General features: G+C 42.9%; 1 protein-coding gene across 1 annotated transcript in view; it reads right to left on the bottom strand.

Moving 5' to 3' along the window:
- LOC115405205 (cadherin-6-like) overlaps window positions 1-21,775 on the bottom strand; it is a 109,166-nt gene that overhangs the window by 53,045 nt on the left and 34,346 nt on the right. Inside the window, exon 2 of the mRNA XM_030114709.1 lies at window positions 16,645-17,014. Coding sequence (XP_029970569.1) covers window positions 16,645-16,854 — 210 coding nt within the window. The 5' untranslated portion in view covers window positions 16,855-17,014. The remainder of the gene's footprint in view (window positions 1-16,644; window positions 17,015-21,775) is intronic.

Below are 21,775 nucleotides of genomic sequence, written 5' to 3'. Positions count from 1 at the left end.
GAGTTCTGCAGCTTTTTTACTTTCTCACCTGCAGCAATAACCCCGCTCTCTCTTTTCTCGCCTCTTGTCTTTGCCTGTATCTCTCGACCTCAAGTGGCTCGCTGTTCACCTTTCATCCCTCCATCCCTGCTTCACTCCTTCAGGCCAGGTGTTAGGGTGAAGCCTTTGATTGTGTGTGTGTGTGTGAGTGTGTGTGTAAGAAAGCGAGAGGGAGTCATTACAGCTGCTATTTTTGCTGCTACCTGTGGAAGGTGTGAACTGCGTCCAAACACTGGCAGTCAGAACATCTTTTCTAAAGATTCCTTTCATTTAATCCAAGCCTCCTTTCTATACCGCTCATCAGAATGTACCGAGGATCTGAATTCCCCACTGGTTTTTCTATGCGGCGTCCTTAATCTGAAGTGCTAAACCTTGATTGAGTGCCACGTTTAAAAATAGGCCTTTTTTTTTTTTTTTTTTTATCAAGTGCTTCAGAGCTCCACTGGGAACGGAAATACAGAATAACTTGTTTGCGACCACAAAAACTATTTTTACGTTTCAGTTTAATGTCAGAGTGGAAATCCACCGCTATGTTCATTAGTGAGACCTGCTGCTTCCCGTTTCCTCCCCTGCAATGTCAGTTTTTAAGGTCTTTGAGGTTCTATAAAACGTCTCGTTGTATTTATTTTTGACATACAAAAACTTGATCTCTGATTTCAAGTGCATTATGAAAACGATGACCGCTTGACACCGGGATTACGATGCCAGGCCACGAGTTGGCGCTGTTGGTTGTTCTTGTAATGAAACCAAACACGTTGTTTAAAGATCCAGCCAGCTGGAATTAAGAGTCACATTTCAGAGGGGAGAATTGCAAACATCGTGTCAAAAATTGGACAAACAATAAGAGCAATTGGTCTCATTTGCATTGACAAGAAAGAGGAATGAAGGATGATCAATGGGAGGTCTGACTCCTGAGTGATCCTGACCTTTAATCACCAAAACACAGTCGGTTCATCCTTGACTAACAGTGAATGTAGGTGTCAAACAGCAATGTCAGGGTTTCCAAGCAGAGAAATCTTCGTTTAAAGTAGTTTGGTGAAAGTTGGGGGGAATTTAAAGTTCTAGCATCAAGAAGACTGAAAGGACAGTAGCTGCACATAGTTAAGAGTGAAACATCCATGATGAAAAGACGGACAGCAGAACATTTCCAAAAGCCGTAACTCGCCACTGTCGTATAAATGAGCAGCGCGATGCAACGGAGGTCTGCCCCCTCCTCGCCATGCTGATCACCACATGAGTCAAGGTACCTGTGTGAAACCTTTTTTAAAGCCAAGACTCCTGAACATTACAGCCTTGGACTTGAAGGTCAAGACATTTCTGGAGTCTTTTCTCACCACTGACTTTTTTATTATTATGATGCTATTTCTGTGAGAATGAAAGTCCCTGACAGATTTAAGGAAATTCCTTCCTGAGAACAAGAGTCACATTTGGTAAAATTCTCATTTTGGTTTTAGTAGCGGGTGAGGAACTAAAGACTTTAGGTTACTGTGACCTTGACATTTTTGCCTTTCAATCAAAACCAGAGCAGTGTGTGAGGAAGTGACCACGATTTCATTCAACCTGCTCCACTCTGCGAGAGACATACACCTCAGAGACTCAATGTCTTCTTTTCGCGGCTGTCACCATCTTACTAGCAAGAAAGCTAAAAGCAAAATTATACAAAAAAGCAGCGGAGACATGGCGAACATAACTGACACGCAGCCTTGAGCTGCCCGTTACTTCCTCTTTATTCCGAAGCAGCAGTGCTCCCCCTCCGCCCAGAACCCCTGCAGATGCTTGTGGAGGCTAATTATCGCTGCAGATGCAGAAACGTGAAGGTGACGGTTATTCACGGGGATGACAGCTGTCTCCACGTACAGAATGTGCAACTGCAAAGGAATGAATGTCTCCACCGCGGCGCCGCTAAAATAAAATAAACCCAGCAGCCCTGCGATGATTCACTGGCTGCAGAATTAATGGGACCCTCTGATAAACCACCAGCATCCCATTTTACAAACTAAGAGAATTCTGAAAGGAACATAAGCAGATCAGACAAGCAGACACAGCGGACCGTTTCAGCCCTTCTGTTAAACAGCACCTTTTAACATGCGCACCCCGCCGAGACGCGCCGTGTATATTAGCTGTTGCTTAGTGACAACAGAGAGATCCAAAATGGATGGCGATACTTCTGGCTCGGATACTCACTTTCTCTTAGGCTCGTGAATTTTGCATGACTCCGGTGCCTCCGAGCACAACAGTTGTATTCTCGCAAAGAACAACGGGGAGGACGAGTCGAGTAAATACAGCGGTGAGGCGAGTGGCCCAGTTGTTTGCGGGGATCAGGTTCAGCCGAGTGAAAACGGCGTGCGCCAGTGTCTGAAGGCTTCTTCAACACAAACACGGGAACGTTTTGTGCAAAAAAAATATTCAAACGCTCAAAAACAAGTTGTCGTGATGATGAGTCTTCTCAATCTGTGTTATTACAGAGATGTCTGCTATGGTTAGCGAACGAAGCCGTTCACCGAATTGGTGTTTTATAGATGTGTCAAATATTGCCTGATGATGACGACAAAATTCATTCCAACCACATTTGGCAGGTGAAATTACCCTTTTCAGACGCGCAGGTTGTCAACAGTCACAAGGCTTCGTGAAGTCAGTTTGTCATCAGACATCAAGCAACATGACGCTCATAAAAGAAGAGCTGAAGGTGCTGGATGAAGAACAGACAGATATGCTCCAGGTGCATTACTTGCACTTTCATAGAAACAAAATAAAACTTTCCTTTTGAGACATCTGCGACAACTTGAAAACCTTTTTTGCAAGAAAGTGTAACACGCTCAAAATTTAAGTGACGCCTTGGAGAAGCCCTTCGACTGACACGGGGACATTGTGAACCATTCCAAATGTTTTGGACCATCTTTCCTGCCGTCTGTTCAGTTTGCTGCGACTCTGTGAGGACTGAGATGAATCAACTCTTTTTTTTTTTTTTTAAATTTGTGTTGAATGATGAAAGAACCCCTCCAGTTCATATGTGTCTGTACTTGACAAATACACAGAAATACCTTGACTTCAGAGAAATGTGCCGTTAAAGAAGGGCTCTGGGGTCAAAGGTTCTGTGTCATCAGCTAATTTTCTGAAAACCCCCGTTTTCCCCCCGTTTACACAGAGTCAGAGCGTTTCCTTCATTTCCTTGAAGACGCAGTGGGAGTAGCTCCAACAAGTTCCCCCTTCGCTGTTTTCCCGTGTGAGCATGGCCGATTCGAGACGTTCGCTCATGAACTGACTGCACCTTAATAAAGGAAGATCAGCTCTCTCGGATTTGCCCCCTAACAGCGCCGCCTCTTCACATAGCCAGTAACAATGAGTGGGCCGATTTCTCCGGTTTTTGCGGCCTTCAGTTCTCAGTTTCCCGCTCATACCAATCAGCCTTGATGGGAAACAAAACTGCTGAGTCACAGCCTCGTCTTGCTCTCTCTCAAAAGAAAAAATGTGCAGGAATGGCCTGGTAGAGTTTTGCTAAGTTGTCAATGACAGGATTTTCTCTTTAACCTAATCTCTCGGTCCCCACAGAAGTCCTGTTCCCTTGAAGAGCGGGAACAAGAAGAGGCAGCGGCTCCGGCCCAGGTCTGCGTGAGCCACTGATGTTCTTACAATGAGTCAACCCTGTGAAATGACGCAAAATTCAACTCGGCTCGGGAGACTTGCCCGTTGCAAAATACTGAAACGTGTGATCCGACCAAACAAACTGAAGGCTTCGCCCCTCTTCACCTTTCTGCGCATTGATTTCTGCAGGTTTTGGCCTCAGCGGCCTGTCTCACTATTATTCTGATTAGGTTCACATCGATCGCGGAGTCCGAGTGCCAAACAGATGGGTAACAAATAAAAGGAGGAACTGACAGAAAATCTGATGCTTGCTGTTGTCTGGATGTGTACAAATTATACAGCAGAGATCTGGAGATTTACCTCCTATTGTGGCTCAAACCTCAAAAACTTTGTCTTTAAGGAAAGAGAAAGGCTTTCAGTTGACCTTCCCTGCATGCAAAATGCCACCGTCTTTCAAAGCGGTGCCTGCAGTTGGTTTCTTAGAGTTTCTGAGATACTTCAGAAATTCTTTGCGTCTGTAAATGTGAGTTTCTGGTAAGTGTGCTCACAAAAAATAAGTCTGGAAGTATTTCACATGAAACTTCATATGATGCAGGTGATGGTGTTGCTCATGCAAGAAAAAGGAGAACATGCAAACATGTCAGAGTGAGGCTCGAAGCGTGAATATAGAGTGGAAGAACAATACTATCTGTGCTATGTTTTCCATATATACTACTTTTTTTTCCCCCTAGTATGTTCTTGAATAATAAATTGACGTGTGCTGACCTGTGGCAAAATTATTGCTTTCATGTATGCTGAGAACATCCTGCGGATCTGTTCTGAAATAACAGGTAATTCAGACCTGAATTATTCCCACATCACGCTTGATTTCCGCAGTTTGAGAAACTCGGCGAACGCTCGTATGTCCGCCATCGACTGACAGCAGACGCGAGCCCGTATGGAGCGACGTCCGATTCAGACTGGGTTCATTCTGGGTCGATGAAAACATGGTGGAAGGCAGGGCTGGAGAGATTTTTCCATCTTCTACGAGGACTCGGTCTGAAGTGTTTTTATTTCTACGAGAGCGCGGAGAGAAGTCGACTGAAGATGGCTTTCTGTCTGCAGAACAAAAGGGAAGAAAATTGCTTCGACCAGACTGAGACTTCTGCTCAGGGTGGGCAAAGTTAGAAAGTCTGTGCTTCCACGTCCTCAGTCCATTTCAAGCTGGAGAGAAAAGTCTCCAAAACAACCCAAAACGTGAGGAAGTTGTTGAGAGAATCCCAAAAAAGAGAAGGATTCTCGTGTGATTAAACGATTTTTTTTAAATGGCTGAGAATCAGGAGGTTGATCAGGGAATTGGATTGTTCGTATGGATGACTCTCAATTATAAAACTACCGCGTTAACTTCAGAAAAGTTGCATCAAACCACTGTTTTCGTGTAAACGTCATTGTAAATGTGAAGAGTTCAAAGCGAAGTGAAGATGACTCCATTCATGAAAGCGCCCTGCGGTGAAAAGAGGAGTGTTGATAAAGGTAAAACTGGCTGAAACTCCTTCATCCCAGGTGTTCTCACGATGTGTGAACACGCTGCAATAACAGCAACGTGAGAAACAAATGGCGGAACGCCCCACCAAACCGAATTAAAATTATTCCTGCAGTGGAGAATAATGATTTTAATAAAGCTTTACTGTGTGGTTTGGCTGCTCGCGCTGTTTTGGTGCATGATGGATGATTCTGGGGAGAACCAAAACCACTTTAAACTGAATTTTGCACAACTCTGATGAGACCGAGGGGCTAATTAGACTGTTCCACACTTGCACCACATTTCAAAGACAGCAAAAAAAAAAAAAAAAAAAAAAAAGAGGAAGCGTTTTTTTTCCTCGGGGTCTTCCTGGCTCTCTGCTGATAACCCCTCCACTGAACGCACATATATGCAGCGCGGCAACGCTGCGAATCGGCGGAGTGGTGGGACGGGTCACACTTTATCTGCCTGCTGCTGCTTTCTGGACGAGAGGAACTGTGTCACCGAGGCCACAAACACAAACAATCAAACAGATTGCCGCAGCCGCCGCCGCCGCCGCCGCTCCTCCACATTTCAAACCGCAGCACTCATCTCAACTCGCAGCCTTTGGATTATTTTTGGGAAATCCTGAAAGTTTTCTTTCGCCCGTGCACCACAGAAATTGCTGAACAGATTGAGGAGCACAAACACGGGGCTGGGAAACAGGGAGGCTCTGTCGAGGCGGAGGGAAAATGTGACAATGCCACTGATCTGGGCTGAAAGGGAAGAACATCAAGTTCTGGGCGTCTCCAGAGGAGCGCTCGCTTCTCTGAGTGTGAAGAACAGAGGTTGTTCAGTAAATGATATAATACTGGCCTTTCAGCTGTGTGATAATATTTTACAGCTTTATAAAATGCACGTTGCACAGCTACAGTATTTAAGGAAAGTCACCACAGTGTTGATGACCTGTCCAGTAAAACATTGTTTTTGTACCATTGTGACATTTGATATACCGTCCTCTGGTCTGCAGTGGTATGTAGGAGGCAGTTGGCACAGCTGGCTGTTCAAAGATGGAACATGCAGGTCAGCTGAGGCTGTGGGTGCGCGCTCGCGTGTGTGTCTGTGTGTGTGCCCTTAAGGGATTCTCAATCTAAACTCCATGTCATGATATACGGAGACTCCAGCCGTTCTCTGCAGGAATCCTTCAGTCTCCGGAGCTGAACTCAGAGGAGTGATGATTTAAAACACATCTTGCTTCAAGGGTCTTTCAAAAAGTTGGTAAATTCAAGGCTCTTTTACTTTTTTGTTTTTTTTAAATAACATGAAATCTTCCATTCCATTCCAGTGGCGTCAGATAGGGAAAGTCGGAAAAAGTCACTGGACGCATGACGATGTCTGATCTGAAAACTCTTTCGAGGAATCATTGTGAATTCTGATTTTCCAGTTTTGAGGAAACTCGAACGCCCCATCAGACTTTTGAAGAGGCTCAGAAGGAAAATGGCTTCGTGAAGTGAAGGAACAGGCTGCCTGGTCCTCCTCCGGAGCGGTGGCGTGTATTTAGCGCCGTGCTGGTGTGGTCCGCTGAAGCCCTCATTTCCTAGAACCGTGCTCACAATCGTTCTGTGTGAGCTGCTCATTCATTGCATCATTGCCGGGCCCGTTTGATTTATTATTTAACAAATGAAGCATCAAATAGCATCCCCATTTACTGCATCAGTGCAAAGATTCTGCTCCAACCAAGCGTCCAGCGGAGAGGAAGCTGTCGGAAGCGGTTGCTGTGAATGAAACTCGGCTCATAGCTTTTGCTTTCCTCGCTCTCCCATCGACTCGCCGCGCATCACCTTTTCCCTCCGCCACCCCTCACGCCCCCTCCCCCTCTCTCTCCACCGCCTCTCACCCTGCCGTCCTCTCCGCTGACTTTTTGCTATCGCGCTCTTCTTGCCTTTGTTCTTCCGTCCCACCTGTCCTCCTCCAGATCTCAACAGCCTTCTCGGTGGTTCCTCGGTTCCTTCCCTTCTCTCCTCGGTGCTGTTTATCCTCCCTTCCTCCCCTCCCCTCCCCGTCCTCTTTTGATCCTCGCTGCCTTTCCTCTCCAGCAGTGTTGGGTCTGATTTGATCTGTCAGTCTGCTGGGCTGCAGTACCTCCGTGCTTTTACCTAACGCGAGCTGAAGAGGCCCGCGGACGCTTCGCCGCGCTTCGTTTCCAGAGCAGGAGCGCACATTATGGAGTCCTTTCGTGTTCCCCGATCGCTGTCCCAGCCACCGTGTCACCGCCATACCGCTGTCTCCTGCAGTTCCTCGCAGTCGCCATCATGCTGACAACAGCATCAGCATTTACATACCCCTGCATAAACCTCAACTTTCACTGGAAAAACCTTGTTTCTCAGTCTCAGGTAGTGTTCGGGATATTCTGTGGAAAAGTCTGATCTGGACTAAAGAACTCTCATCAAAATAGGACAAATTAACACATTGTGATGCATCATAGAAATTATTACATCAATATTGCATCAAATTTGCTACATATCCATTTAATGTCATTAAAATGTATTTCCCTTGGTGTCATCTACAGGTTGAAATGTGTGTCTTCACTCGTGCTGTGCTGTGGACTCAAAAGCAGAGACCAGGATTGTAGAAATCCTCTGTTAATGTGCTGGATGGTCTCAGCAGCCCTGCAGTAAGCTGTGAGAATGTATATGAACTTGGGGAATGGCAAAGATATTCAACTGAACTTCCCATGAAACCCAGTTAAAATATATTTTCCCAAACTACATTTAACTTCCCTGTTAAGAGGAAAACTTCAGCTTTGTGAATTCCTGGTTTATTCCTATTCAATCCCATAAATTCCCATTAATTACCAAAAACACTCCTGAATATTCCAACGGAAACCTTCCAACTTCAGAAACTCACATGCAGCCCAATTTCAAGTTGAGCACTCCAGAGTGGTAAAATAAGTGCCAAAACAACCCTTACATTTAACATTTGTCTTTTCTGTTGTTCACAGTATTCGTGATCAAAAATGTCAAAATAATCACAAAACTGAAGAATGACAGCCGAAAGTCACTCTAAACTGTTTGGCAAAAAATCAATTTTAACAGGGGAGATACTTGATGTTCTGAACCACACATCACATTAAATTACAAACAAACATTGGTCCCAAAACAGAGCCTTGTGGCACACCTTTTGTAGCATTTATAAAAACAGAGGATAAACCATTGTGCAGAGGCTTTGACCAATTTTAAACTTCTAAGGCTTTCTTCATTGTGATGCTGAGTATACATGAGGAACATGTCAGTATTTGCACGAAAACAAACAATTACGTGAGAAAATGACAGAAATTATGCACAACTGTTCGGTACACAAATTGTGAGTGTGTAAGAAACACCTAAAGTCCACCATGACTATGAAACTTGTTTTGAGCCCTACTTTTCATGTTTGGTGTGCACCGGGGTGCAGGTAGCAACGTTCACTTTTGTGTTTTTTTAAACTGGGCCAAACATGACAAGTGTGAAGACACCCTGACCGTGTTTCCACCACGTGCTTTACCATGCCAGCCCGTAACTTCACCACTTGGGCTTTTCAAAGAGACGAAAACTAACTAACTTACTGAGATTTGTAGGGAAAAATGCAGTAAAACAGCTCTTCTGCAATTGGAGATATGCAAAAAAAAAAGTGAGTAAATGTCCCGAGCTGAAGCAAAAGGTGACTATTTTGGTATTTTGGTACAAAATGTAAGAATCTATAAACTGTCTTCCTGTTTTTATAGCCATTTCGATGATCTCAACCTCAAACAGCAGCTTCCATGTTGATCAGAACTGCAACCTTTTAAACTACAGATCGACTTGACTTTTCTTTCTGGCTGCAAAAAAAGATCTGGCTCCAGTCAAAAGCATTTAATAAGCAAATATCCGGGACTTGGATTGGTTTGTCTGATCACAGTGGCAAAGAGGCAGAACTGGAGAACACTCACGCTCCACTGAAAAATAAATAAGATGTGCTGACAGACAAATGGGATGATTTAGCCACTAAAAGCTCATCAGTTACATCTGAGCGAACACGAGGATTTCACTCAACGTCTTTCAGACTCTTGTTACCAGGAATGGCCTTGGTGGACGAACCGAAGGAACAGCTGACGGCTCAGTGTGACTCCTAACCAGGAGAACATTGGATCTACATTTGGACACTTAGAAAACTTCTTATTCGACTGTAAATCACAAGCAGTTCAGGCGTTATAGATACATCTATGCCACAAAATTGTGTCTTCACATTAATTTCCAAAGGTCAGACTCATTTATTAAATTGAATGTGACGATTCAATGCTGGAACGGAGGACTCTGAGTACCTGGCTATCTTTGAAGTACTGGCGGCTGCAGGTGCTGTCTCTGTTTCTGACTGCTGGATTCCGGCTCTCAGACTCGGGGCTGGTTTAGGGTGTGATGAACTTCACCGAGTGTTGTTTACTCTTCGTACATGTCTGATGTCAAGCAGAGCACATCTGAAGGTAGTTCTCCCAAGCAGCCGTGCAACTGAATATTAATCAACCGGATCACAGTTTGGTAGCAAATCCGACATCAGATCCCACCTTAACATGGTATCAGAGGGGAAGTAAACACAGAAGAGAGTGTTTGCCTAACCGAATCGATCCGTCTGTGAAACACATCCCCCCGTTCCCCATTAATCTGTGGGTAAACCGTGCTGCTGTCGCTAAACCATATCAGAAGCACCCAGCAGACCCCCTGCAGGGGAGGCAGCACCCCGGCGGGGAGGGAAAGTCTGCTGACTCTACCTCGCCTCTCTCCCAGTTTACCTCAATCGCCGGCAAACTCTTGTTTGTTTCAAAGCTTACTTTGTTTTTTTGTGCTGTCAGACAGCAGGCTTCATACAGAGCAGCACAATACCTCCCGGCATCTGGCGACTGATCAAACAGCGGAGCTGTAACTATCATCACGCCGCACTGTGTGCTAACTTCACTAATAGGCCTACGAGAGAGAATCTCCTCTAGATATTAAACACGGCATTCGTTTGATAGCAAATCCCCGCGTAACCCCGCGCTCCCTGCACAAGGTACGGCAAGTCGCTGCACTTTATTAGAAGAGCCATAATTCAGCAACAAAGTCTCTCAAGAAGAAGAGACGGGAGCAGAAGGACTCACAAACATGTTGATCTGGAACTGCATGTACTCAAAAATGTAGCTTTCAATGCACATGTGAAGCATATAATGCATGAATCCAAACTTTCTTCTGGTTCATACATGAATTTTTAGTATATACAACATTTGAAAAAATGTATTTTTAGGTCCCATTCAAACTGTGGTGGTTTAAAGTGGAATACGAATAATTTAGTTGCAAGTTGGTAACCAATGAGAACGCAGCATTTTAAGGGCAAGCAAGGTGGAACTTGTCGGAGACACTCCAACTCCATCTCCATGTACATGGGGGAAAACGCCAGTCCTGGGACTTGGTAGTGTTTAGTTGAGAGTTACTCGGAAATTGAATCCATCTGTCCATACAAATGTCTGTGTATTTGCCATTGTTCAGGTTTATAGTTTATTGTTTTATATTTTTCATTATAAAAACAATCAAACGCACCCACTACTGGCCGACTGTGCTAACTACTGTGCATTTCTGCTGTTCAATTATAAATGAATATTGTTTTCCAAACTTTTCTCAAATGAAAACACAAAATCGGGGCGCTTTCTCCTGAAACATTCTGTAAAACTCAGTGTTTTTCCTTAGTTTTATTAAAACTGTTCAGTGCACAGTGACACTGAGCAGCTTAAAAATCCACAGACACAAGAAAATATATAAAATAAGAGGTTGAAAAAAAATATGAATATGAATAAAAAAATCTGAGGTTACATGCCGAGTGGATTTTATTCTCTTATATATTAGGGGTGTAATAAAAAATGGCGAAATAAAATTCAAAGACGCACGGAATCATTGCACGAAATAAAAAAACGCGAAAGGGCGCTGCGCACCACTGAGAATGATGATTTTTGACCCTACTCGCCTACCGTAGCAAAACACTCATTTCAATATGGAGGACGATGAAGTTGAATTAGCTGCTAGGCTATCGCTCCTTCGCCAAATAAATCAGTTGTGTGGACCTATTTTGGCTTTCCATGTGAACGACGAGAGGACGGTGAGAAGACTGTGGATAAAACAAGAACCGTGTGCAAAACATGTTGCTACAGTTCGCTGTACACTGAGGGGAGTACAACTACCATGATAAACGTTACAAGGATGAACACTAGAATTTTTCCTTTTTCAAAAAGCATTTTGTTTTGAACTGAAGACAGGCAGAAGAATGTAGTTATGCTGTAGATGTCCTATTTGTTATAGCAATAAAGCACTTTTTAATTGAGGTGTTTGTATTTGCACAGATTTTGTATTTTTTCAAAGAGAATTTATTTTGTATTGATGCAGCATTATTTTTTGTATGTCTGCATAAGATTAAAATAAATAAAATGAGATTTTTTTTGCTTAACTTCCTACTGTTGGGGCTTTTCTTTAATCTTTATTTCGTATTGTGAGTACTGTTTCGTATTTCATATCGTTTCGTGAGTTGTCCATTTCATTGCACCCCACAGATATATATATATATATATATATATATATATATGTATATACATATATATATATATATGTATATACATATATATATATATATATATATATATATATATATATATATATATATATATATATATATATATATATATGTATATACATATATATATATATATATATATATATATATATGTATATATATATATATATATATACATATACACATATATATATATATATGCATATATATACATATATATACACATATATATATATATATACATATACATATACACATATATATATATATATATACATATATATATACATATATATATATATATATATATATATGTGTGTGTATGTATTTGGAAAACTTGTCACGTAAACAGACGACCATAGTACAAGTGTTCTGTTGTGACTTGAAAACGCTGCAGTGTAAACAGGGCTTCACCAATTCAGCATCCAAACCCCACACAGACATGAGAATTGAACCCGAGTTTCTCCTGTTGTGAGCAGAGAGTGTAAGCCACTGCACCCCCCTGCCACTCTGCCACTCAGAACAATAGAATTTCTCTTGTTTGTTGTTAAACGGCGGCTCTTTCGATGGATTATTTAGCGAGGAGGTGGGGAGCGCGCGGCGGAGCTAATAGCACATCCTCTGTATGAGTCATTACATATGTGCAGATGTCTCTCAGCATGCGAGGCGCCAAAGAACCCGACACGTTCCTGATGTATTCACTTCACTTAGTTTGCACATTCTGTCTTTGTGCCTATCCTGCCATTTTCCCTGCTGTCAGCCTCTCCTGCCTCTGTGTCCCGAATGTGCCAACGCGAGTGTTTACAGTGTGGGAGAGCGAAAATATCACACTGTAACCATTTTAAAGATGCCGTTATTTGTGTTGTGAAAGCTTCTCCTGGTGACCGTCTGAGGAAGCGGAGCCTAACAACAGCTGTGCTTTCACAACAACTCAGACGCAGACTTCTCACTCCGGAAAATACAGGTTTCCACGCCGTCCGTCATCTGGAGGTTCAAACACTCAAGGGCAGCTTCGCTGGATGGGATGAGCTTTTTGACAATGTCTAGAATTTCCAGCGAAAGTTCTTGGGAAAATTCCTAAAAATGTAAATGAGGCGCCACTGCTGCTTAGAACTAATGAGTCGCATGAAATCTTGAAACGAGCATTTTTAATAAAATGGAAAAAAAGAAGAAGCACATTTTTGAAATTTCAAGAGCTGGAGCAGCAGCACAGGCTGCATCAGCTGGGTTTGTGAACTGAGGACATCAAATAATTCTCCAGTGTTTTTTCCTCAATAGTTAATACTAGAGAAACACTGATACCACAACTACGAGTACGAGTATGAGAACTCAAGTTGAGCACTTGCTTCGTACAGATACGAGTACTATCAGTGGAAATTTACCCTAATTTATACTCCTCTTACAAATAATATGTCTCTATATAAACACTGGTGTTTGTGTACTGTAGACTGTAGACTGAGGGACCGAGCTCGCTGTTAATGAACATTTTATTCATATTTTAATCATGTTTAACATGTAGCATGTAGGTTGCCGGTTCATATTAATAGAACAAAATTGAAAGTCTGTCTGAAGTCTTCAGTTATTGTTGTTTATGTTAAAGGATCTTCAAACCGCTGACATTGCTTGTCCTGTCAACAATTCACCAAGCGCTGGATTGATCAGCCACTATGAGCTGGGATTAGACCGGCGTGAAACAGGCTATTACACAACTCAAATATAAAATCTGATTGCTTTTGTCCGTTGGTGTAAGTATTGTGTTCTACTGGGTGGTTTACATCAATGAATTCTATATTTGTCCCGTCTTTTCATGCAGCAAGTCTTCGCTGAAGGAGCCCGGCGGTTTCTGTGGAGCTGCTAAATGCTCCACCACGTTCACCATATGCTCACCATTCTGTTGCTGATTTAGCTCCCTGCTGTTTGGTGCTGGGCAGCCAACACGAGGCACAGCGTGTAAGGTGGAGGTTTATCGCCGCTTTAAATCTGCATACTCAATCAAATCCGATCGTCCACTTCCAATCCTCTACCGTCCCTCAGATCCGTGGTCACCCACTGACCACGAAGCCCAATAATACCGCTAGTCTGTCTCGTAGTCTGTTTTTGTGTTTCTGAGCTCATCCTCAGCAAATATAAAGATTCACGACTGACTAAACTAATTGCAACATTCTCAAACTAAATGATATGTGAGAAAAAAAGTGTGGCTGATGGTTCAAAGGTGTACGGAAAGCTGCAGTGGGCTTCAATTAGCTGATTCTGTTCCAGAAAATTTCTTGTTGTCTTTTCACCCACACGTTTTATTGAGAGCACGAAAACCATCAGACCCAAATTCCAGCGGTGCTGATATGGATTAGCATTAATTAGCTGCAGCTGATAGCATCTTCTATTGGTGGATCGTCACGGGGAGCTGGAAATCAGGCCATTTTAGCAGGTCACCACAAAGCAACAATCGCGCCAGATGTTAAACCTTCTGTTAACTGCTCACGTACATTTCTATTGAACTGGGCTCATCTTCCTACAAAAGGTTTGAATTAAATATACAGACGCTGAGGGTTTCTCATAAACTGGCTCAAACAGTTTGGAGATGAGTGAGTGTGACCTGCAGCAGTGTTTCTTTTACTAGCATGAGTACAACATGCAATATCAGACCCGATACCCATTATTGGTGTCGATATCGGAGCATCCGTTCTCTAAGTTAAAACATTTCAAGACCTCCGGGTGGCACTAATGGTGAGAACAGTTAAATAAGGTTTTTTTTTCTTCTCCACACTATTAAACCCAAGACACCTAAAAAAAAAAATAATAGAAAAAAAAATAAATAAAAAAAAATGCTTTTTTGACTAATTTTCATCCTCGAGCACAGTTATTTAAGTCTTCACACATTTTCCGTCCCCCGTCTAGCTTCTTGGACGCTGAGTAAGCTGAAGGGAGTTGGCGCTGACGCTACCCTTCCTGGACAGGAAGATAAAATCTCCCCTGTGTACTGTATACTACTACTGCATTGCATATGCTCTGCTTGTATAGTATGCAGGTTTAAATCCAGGCGGTGTCTTTATTTGCCCTGTTCGAGGTACTTTTTCTGCTCTGTGACTGTCTGCCCCGCCCCATGTGCTCCACCAGCCCCCATCTCCCCCTGGGTCCTCATCCTCTGTCTGCTTCGTCCTCCTACGCGTCTTGTTGTCGTTATTTTGCTGCTTCTATGCTCAATCTGAGCTCATATCTGCGCCCCGTCTTATGTCTTTGATTTTTGCACTTGTTGTTTTCACTGTGTGTCTACCCCCATAAAGTCTTAGAAGGAAACTAAACAAGCAGAAGGGGAATCTTGTGTTCTTCAGTTTTCTGCTATTTTATTGAACTTCTTTGGTTTGCTCAGCTTTGGAGAACAAACTTAATCCCAAACACAGACACCAACTTCAGGTCAACATAAAGAACCAAAGATATTACTCTGAAATGTTGGAACAGATAAAATAGGCTGTGATGAAAAACCATTAGAATGAGAAGATGTTGCTGTTCTATTCTGGCTGCAATTCAACAGACGAGACTTAATGCTAACTGGCCTCTGGTCTCACTGGACGACCTTCGGCTCATGACAGACTGAAGATTTTACTGAAACCTATGTAGTAGGAGCAGCTTTACAGCGCTAAACACGGCTGTAGACTCATTAACTGTAGCTCCACACTTGGATTACTGTCATCAGTGGACAAATGGAGATTTTCTTTAAATCAACTGGCTCCAGTCAACATGGCAGCAGTTTGCCTCCAGTCGGTCAACAACAGCTGTTCCCCCATCCATTTTCTGTGTCTCATATTACATATGAATTAAGGCCTAATGTGAGGACTCTGCTTTGAAAGTATCAAACAGAAACGTACTCAAAAATGTAATTTAGTTTTTGACAGAATAACAGAGTCAGAAAATGGATTTCATATGTTTGCTCGTATTGGTATGTTAGTCTGTAACTTTGCTCTGAACCTGTTCTCGTCACTTTCCTCCAAATAGCAAGATCCCTCATAACAGTTCCTCCATGACAGCCTGCAGACATCTCCTGTCTGGGATTTACCAGAATGTTCTGGTGAAGCCAAACACTGGCAGAGACACACTCGGTGCCCCAGAAGGTCGTCTGTTGGGAAAAACTTGGGGTTCAGTGTTTTCTCCCAGGGCACATGAAGATGAGGGGGTCGAACCGCCAACTTTAGGACCGGAAGTTGACCCGCTGTACCAGCTGATCCAAGCAGACCCGGCAGGAGCCTTGAAAATGAAAACTATCGGCAATTTCCAGATCTGCTCCAGATTGTAGAATTTTAATAACTTCAGAGCAGGCGAAGCCTCGCACCCCCGGCGTGATCTCTGGCACCCGCCCAATGAGGTCGGACCCAAAGTTAGGAACCACTGCCTTACACAAGTGCAACATACACATGAATATGAAACACAGGAGGCTGAAATAAATAAGAATCCTCTGATGAAAATGGAGCAGCGACTCGCTGTTGTTTTGTATTGAATTGAGTGAAGCCGTTTCAATTATTAACAGAAGAACTCAACTCTTCATCTGTGTCACAAATGTAGATTGTGCTTGATTGTGTTTGAAATATTACTTCTTTCAAGTGGTTGCATATTGAGTCCCAAAGAAGTGTGCTTTGCCTCTGCGTCCTCATATGAAGCCTGTAATAGCTTGTACACAGTCCTTGACTTTTTAAACCCACTTGTTAAGCACTGATCCGCAGTGCTAATTGATTATGCTTGCAGGCGCAGAAGTCACGGGTGAATTGGGGAAAGACTGATTAAGTTTAGCATAAATTCATATTAATAAAGTCAACAATTTAGGATAGAAGGACAAACACGGCCGATGAGTGTCTTTCCAGCTAATCAAGAGTGTTTAATTTGAAGCCATTTGGGACGGTGTCATCGGCGAAAAATGGGACTAAAAGCTGGACGGCGCCGAGGCTTACCTTGCCAATGTACTGGTAGTCACTGCCCGTGTACTCCTCTTGCAGGAAAAACTGGTTCCACATCCAGCCTCGCCTCACTCTTTTGAGCAGCCCCTCTCCTCTGGCCGCCGCTCCGGCCCCCGTCTCCATCCTCCTCTGCCCAATCAAGGACACGGCGTCCAGCGACAGGCCCAGGCACAGCCAGAGCACGCCCAGTAAGAAAGTCCTCATTTTGCCTGTGTGGCGAGTGTGTGTTTGTTTGTTTGTGTGTGTGGAGGAGGTGTGAGGATGTAGGTCACCGGCGTTCTATCTTCCCAGCTGAATCACTTTGAACTGCGAGATGGGTCTATCAGTCATAGTCCTCTCGGCTCTGACTGACAGGAGAAAGGAGCTGTGAAAAGAAGCACAGGAGGGAAAAAAGTGAGAGTGTGCGTGAAGCCTGGTGTCCAGATTTAATAAGGCTGCACTGTGAGGGCATTTTTTTTTTCTTTTTCCTTTTTTTCTTTTGATTCACTGCCACCTGAACTGCTCTGACGTCGGGAGTGCAGAGTTCTCATCGTATTGATTTGGAAATGTATGCAAATGGAGCGGTGGTGGATAGCAGCACCTGAGGAGCGAACAGCTTCTAATCATTGTGTACAGCTGCGGCACAGCGGTGTTCCTGCTCGCTGATTGGGTTTACTAACCCAGAAGATCTGCCTGAGACTGTTTTCTTACCACGTCTCAGAAACAGCACACTGAACGCGCTAAGAATGGGTTCGCAATGTTCTGCAACGTATCGCTCCGCATGCATTCAGACCGTCATCTTGTAGTGTAAGGCACAGTTCAAGGGAACAAACTCTCATTTTTATTCATTCTATAACACAAGGACACACAGCTACTCCTATAGATATACGATGCACCATGGCTACACTGCAAAATGTGTAGTCCAACAGGCATACTTTTGTACTTTCTTATCAATGCATCGCAGTTTTTGAATAGAAATCATGATAAAGCAGGAAGAAATTGGACTTTGGAATGTTTCCTACAATGCACAGCTATCAAAAAAGGTATTTTCTTCTGTTCCATTACTGGTCATAAACAACTTGACATGAAGTGTGTGCGACAATGGGCAAAGTGTGTGAGGCATGAGTGTTTAGAGTTGTTTTGTTGCTATTTACTCCGAGTAGCAACACGACCAAAAGGTAGATCATCCACCTCCTAGAATTCTTGAGCAAAATACAATAAAAATATAAAAGTAATGATGTTTGCAGATGACCCTGTGCTATATGGTGAGAGTAAAGAGCAGGTGGGAGCAGAGCCTGGAGAGATGGAGCTCTCCAACAGAGAGAAGAGGAATGGAGTTCAGTAGAGACAGAACAGAACACAATACTGTGTGTGAATAAGAAGGAAGTAGGCGAAAAGGGAAAGATGCAAGAAGTAAAGGTAGCGAAGGCGGCTGAGAAGAGTCTTCGAGTTGAGCTGAATGTGTTGAGATTTGCATTGGGGTGATAGATAGGATTCAAAAATTGAACAGATCAGAGGGACAGCAAGGGTTGAACATTTTTTAGACAAATCGAGAGAGGACAGGCTGGGTTGGACACGTGCTAGAGAGAGATGTTGGATATTATGGACAGAGGATGTCAGAAATAGAGCTGCCTGACTGGAGCAGAAGAAGAATATTACAGAAAAGATTTGTGGATGTAGTGAAGGAGGACATGGAGATGGTTGATGTAACAGTGGATGATCTGCTCTGAAGGTACCAACCAGAAGACAAAGAAGAAGAAAACTGCAAGATGGTCGATTGATTGATAGTAATACGGATGAGACCAGGACATGTAAAGGAGTTTTTACAAAAAATATCTACATATCTACTGATACATGCAGCATGTCCGTAAAATATGGTCATTGGATTTTCCATGGATGTGTTAAGTTTTGCAAAGTGATTCTTGATTATCTTTATGCAAACATTTCTACGTCCTCCAGGTGTTTGTTCACAGTAATGAAAAATGTTTAACGGTATGGTGTGTGCAGAAAGTGAACCGCTTTGACTCATTTGACAATCAAAACATGGTAAAACTGGGAGACACCAAAGTGTATTTGAAACACCAGGTCAGAGCCCAGCAGGGGGCCGCGCTGCCTGAGAGTTTGAAACGAGAACTCAGTGGTAAAATGACTCAGCCCAACATGCAACGATATGCTGACTGTCTGGATGTCTGATCATTGCTTTCTGTGACAAACCCCGGCATGGGGAAGGACGTCTACGCTCTGAAACAGGTTGCCTCTCAGGTAAAACAGCACCACTATTTACCTAAATCATTTTCAATGTTCCTCCGATTTCTGTGAACGCAGACATTGTTTTCAAACTGTTGCCGTGGAGACGCAAAACTTTCCTGCAACGAAATCACTAGAACGTTGCATTTTCACTTGAAACCTTACTGCTTTGTGTATTACCTCTCATAACTCATAAACTCATAAACCAACCCGAACCACTTTCAACCACCTTCAGTTTTTTTTTTTCTCCACACGAAAGCGTCGACGACTGAATAAACAAAGATTTATTTTAGCCTGGCATAAAGAGGACGACACATAAATGCACTCGTTGCTCCCACCCACCCAGCCATGCAGTCATTAGTAACACACAGGAGAAGGATGTTTAACAAAAGCAGCAGAGTCAGGCCTATCATTTCACATTAACGGAACAAAGGCAGGAATCCAGTGAAAAGGCTACCGAGAGGCTGTAATAACAGCAGCCATGCACTGCATTACCAAAACTAGTGGGAAGACAAGGTTGAGGAATATGAAAGATAAATGGCACGCAATTATCACTATCTCCCACTACTGAAGGCTACAACTTGAAAAGGCCTTTTATCGGGATGTGTGTTTCTGCAGTGAAAGGTGTGAATTATTCATGAATGAATGGCTTTCATTGATACTATACGTAACGATGGGCCAATACTCGATATCTCTTCTGTACAATCTCTACTTTTTTGTCTCAGGGATAGTCATCATACTTTCAGAAGACCTGTGGTTATTTGGATTTGTGTGCCTTGATAGTCTGGGATTTCAATCTTTGGTTAAAAGACACTGAAATAAACAAATCGCTTTTTTATTTCTTCGATTGCATGTAAGTCTGAGTTGATTATATCAGATTCGAATGCTGCTTTTCATACTAGATGAACAATTCCAGATGCAGTGACTGTAGAAAAGAAAGCTCCAGCACTGCTGAATAGAGCTCAGAACTAAATCTGGTCCAGAGGAGGTGTGTAGAACCATATATAGTCCAAAATGATCTTAATCACATCACCAGATCATCAAAGAGCAACCTACAAATACAGAAAACTCGAGAGATGTTACTTTTGTTTTTGTGCACAATTCAAGTAAATCCTAAACATGCGCACATGAAATGGACTTTTCTATAAAATATATCAAGAACTACGTAGCTCCAACTAAAAGAAGTGGACTGTGATGTCCAGCATGGTTCTTTTTCTCCGATGCCACTTCTAAGAGATCGTTTGCAAGACTTTTTGAGTGAAAACACATCTTTCTGGTTTCTCTGCATGAAACGCGGTTCTGTTGGATGTTTGGAAAATAAATGAACCACTTCTTCACATCCTGATATACTAAATTACAACTTCTGCACTGTATTATGTACAGCATCACGATATTGTTTGCAAATACACAACCTCAACGCCCGTCTTTACACGTTACATTACAGTTTCGACACTAAACAATGATGTGCGCACTTCAGTTGTATAACTTCCTCAATTATCGGCGTAATGGGGCAGAAAGATCTGAGCAGCCTTTCATCCGAGCGTCCTGTGCAACATCTTCTTGACCTCTGCCAGCGCGGCTCTGGCGATCCGTCACGCAGCCGATGTAAATGTCAGAGCGGCGTACGGCCGTCGAGGGCGCAGATCTGGACATTTCTTGGAATTTTCTTGATCAAAAAGGACAAGAACGCGAGGGGTAAAGTGCAAACTGAGCGGGCAGCTGAGCCTCGCTGTCGCAGTGACATTTTCCTGTTTGGTGCTCTTTAGGGCTGCTTTTCAGCCGCTCCAAGGTTTTGCTTTATTAGAGAAGAGAAAGGAAGAAAGACCTCATGTAGGAGACGGACGTGTCCTGAGATGTGGAGGGTTCAATGTTAGGGGTTTTTAATGGCCACTTCAAAAGAATGCACTTCTTGGGATGATGTCTTCTTCTTTGTTGCTTCAAATATGAAATGAACAGCGTCACAAAATATAAGCCTTTACTTACTAATATTTCTGCAGCTCCTCAATAAAGCTTAAGTAGTTTCAGTTAAAGTAACTGAGAAACCGCTCACACAACAATGTTTCAAACACATCATTTTTTTCCCCAAAAAGTCGTGTTTTTAGCAGCTCTAAGCACTGTTGTGTAAAAGGACACTCAAATGTTGCGTTTAGCATGAAAACGAGGCGTACAAGGGGCTTAAAATCTTATTAGTTTAGTTGTGTGACAAATATATCACTGTAAAGAGCTACTAATATTATACTAGATAAAGTAAAAGCCAAACACTGACTGACAGAATCGAGGTTTTATGCTTCATTAAGTTCCTTTTCTCTCAGTGTATCATCGAGTCAACACACTTCCATCCCCTGAACCCAGGCGCTAACTGAAACATTAACGTTAAATGTTATTTGCATTGGATTCCCTCCAGGTGTCAGAGACTTTACCCCCTCTGCTTTAACAGTTACATCTTCATTTTCACACATTATCCGGGTCGGTCCAGCCGAGCGGAAAGGCTTAAGCCTCATTTACTGAATACTTCTTCTCTTTCATCTCCTCTTCACATCTGAGACTTTAAATCACCAAATTGAAGCTTATCCTCTCTTCCACTGCCACCTCCGCTTCATGACTGACGTGGATATGAATGTAGGAATTAGCTCCATGAACTTTGGGTGAGTTGGTCACAGGAAATAACCTGGGGTTTGTTTTTCATGGATCACCTGTGATTAGTGCTGGTCAGCTCAGAAAGCAACAGGACAGAGGTAAGAATTCCTCAGTGTTAATTCCAAAAGTCCACAATAAACAGAAAATGGATTCTTATTGTGAGTCTCAACTCTGAAACTACCAAGTCTCATAGAAATATGGAGTGGAAGTCATGGCACTCTGGAGGGAAACGTTGTTATTGTACTGTTGTCAGGTGAATGGA

Source organism: Salarias fasciatus, chromosome 18, assembly GCF_902148845.1.
Source record: "Salarias fasciatus chromosome 18, fSalaFa1.1, whole genome shotgun sequence".
NCBI lineage: Eukaryota > Metazoa > Chordata > Actinopteri > Blenniiformes > Blenniidae > Salarias > Salarias fasciatus.
Note: the sequence above shows the minus strand (reverse complement) of the source record. Positions and strands in the feature narration are given on the sequence as shown.